Source organism: Rhincodon typus, chromosome 9, assembly GCF_021869965.1.
Source record: "Rhincodon typus isolate 14 chromosome 9, sRhiTyp1.1, whole genome shotgun sequence".
NCBI classification, from domain to species: domain Eukaryota; kingdom Metazoa; phylum Chordata; class Chondrichthyes; order Orectolobiformes; family Rhincodontidae; genus Rhincodon; species Rhincodon typus.
In genome coordinates this window covers 593,223-595,526 of record NC_063340.1, presented here as the reverse complement: position 1 = coordinate 595,526, position 2,304 = coordinate 593,223, and the positions used below count along the sequence as shown (strand labels likewise).

General features: G+C 42.8%; 1 protein-coding gene across 1 annotated transcript in view; it reads right to left on the bottom strand.

The window, feature by feature from the left end:
* LOC125484118 (nuclear pore complex protein Nup133-like) overlaps positions 1–2,088 on the bottom strand; it is a 9,032-nt gene extending 6,944 nt beyond the window's left edge. Inside the window, exons 1-2 of the mRNA XM_048601528.1 lie at positions 1,802–2,088; positions 740–875 (exon numbers count right to left, since the gene is read on the bottom strand). Of these exons, the coding sequence (XP_048457485.1) occupies positions 740–875; positions 1,802–2,050 (385 nt within the window). The 5' untranslated portion in view covers positions 2,051–2,088. The remainder of the gene's footprint in view (positions 1–739; positions 876–1,801) is intronic.
* Positions 2,089–2,304: the final 216 nt, after the last annotated feature.

Here is a 2,304-nt window from a genome sequence, read left to right as displayed (position 1 = left end):
CATCATTTCTGATGAAGGGTCTAGGCCCGAAACGTCAGCCTTCCTGCTCCTGTGATGCTGCTTGGCCTGCTGTGTTCATCCAGGTCTAGACCTTGTTATCTCTAATAACTGGAATGGTCAGGTTGTCTTATGAAGGCAAGATTGGACAGGCTGGGCTTGTATCACTGGAGATTAGAGGAGTACGAGGTGATGACTGAAATAAATAAAATCCCAAGGGGTATCTGCAGGACGACTGCGGAGAGGATATTCTGCTTCTGGGAGATTTGAGAATTAGTGGTCACAATTTAAAAATCAGGGTAACCCGTTTAAAACAGAGATAAGGAAACTTTTTTTCCCCTCGGAGGATCATTAGTCTCTGGAACTCTCTTGCTGAAAAAGGCAGTGGTCCATGAATATGTTTAAGGCAGAAGTGGACTGATTCTTGTTAAACAAAAGGGTGAAAGATTATCAGGGGTGGTCAGGAATGTGGATTTAAAGTTCCTGTCAGATCAGCCAGGATCTCATTGAATGGTGGCTTGAGGGGCCGAATGGCCTACTCCTGCTCCCTGTGTATTCAGGCATGAACAGCATGGGACTACCATAGGAACACTACACTGAAGACCTGAAGCTGCACTGAGAAGGCAAAGGTATCAAAGAGTTTGACACATGGATATGAAGAACACTGGTATCTATGATTGAGCAGCCATACAAATCAGCACGAGAAAAAAGTAACAATGTTGTAAAGACTGCATGACTTTACCCTCCATTTTTTCTTGCAAATGGTCATCAGGGAGATCAGAAGCAAACGCTGACAGTTTACTGAGACTCAGGAGAGTTTTCTTCTTGGCAAAATATCGTGTCTCCATGTTGGCAAGATTGAGTAATGTCCTGTAAGCCTGCAACAAAGGAAAATTAACTGGACTCAAACAAAAATGTGTGTCCTCATCACAGACTGGATAACAGGTCACAGGCAACTCCTTAAGCAAAATTAAAATCAGTATTTTTTAAGTTTTATTAAAAATTCATTCCAGGGATGTGGGCATTGCTGGCTAGGCCAGCATTTATTTACCCATTGGGCAATTGCCCAGAGGGCAGTTAAGAGTCAACCACATTGTTGTGGGTCTGGAGTCACACGTAAGCTCGCTAAGCATGATAATTTCCATCCCTAAAAGCCATCAGTGTGCCAGATGGGTTTTTCCCAACTGAAAATGGTTTCATGGTCATCATTAGACTCTTAATTACAGATTTTTATTAAATTCAAATTCCACCACCTGCCATGGCAGGATTTGAACTTAGGTCCCCAGAACATTGCCTGGATCCCTGGATTAATAGTCTAGCGATAATACCAGTAGATGACTGGCTCTCCTATTTTGTTCCCTGCCCAATTCCTCCTCAGTTTCCCTAAAGCCATGCAGCAGCCAAGAGGGCAAACAAATCCAGGGCTTGGCCACGAGAAACAGCTGCTTCATCAACATCTGGAAACAGCAAATCTGGTTTATGCTCTGGGTGGTAAAACATAGCTACTGTTACATTGGCAGCAGCTTCTGCATCAAAACCTTGACCAGAGAGAAGAACACTACCTGAAAGGCCACTGGTTAATATCCGGAACTCCCTTCAGCCAGCAGCATTGACTCAGGCTAATTAGGGGCAGCCAATAAATGCTGACCTTGCCAACTACACTCAAACCCCTAAGAGGAAACACCTGGGCCTTTGAGGTAGAGTTTCCCTGTTCAGGTCCATATTCTCAGCTTTTACAAAATTTTATTTTCTTTCCAAGATTTCATGCTGAAGCAGCCTAAGTTTCAAATGTCTAATCCAATACCTTTTCAAAATTCTGGACATTAATCTCATGAAGCCAGCTGAGATGTTCGTGGGACTGCAGGAAGCTGGCCAGGTTTGCATGTTGGGAGACTGGTGGTGACAGTAGCTTCCCTCTTTTGCCCTTTTCCATGTACCAGCGAAATAGGAAGTCAGAAAAGTTCTGTTTAGTGAAACAAAGATTTGCATCAGTCTTCCCCTTTGTATAACTGATCTCTTTCCCGTTGTTGGCAGAAGCCTGGAACTGGCTCATGTCAAACACACCTGTCCATGTATTCCATTTATATCAGAGAGCTCGCAGTGTGTAAATAGCTGCTGCTTTTTCCATCTTACAACAATAACTATTTCAAAAGTATTGTATCGATTGTAAAGTATGTGTTGATGTTCACAGGTCATGAAAGATGGCAGTTAAATGCAAGTTGGTTTAAATATTACCAGTTTTGATTTTAAATTCTGCAACTCAAAAGGAAAATGAACAGCAATATGGGTAGAAAGGCTGCACCTGAT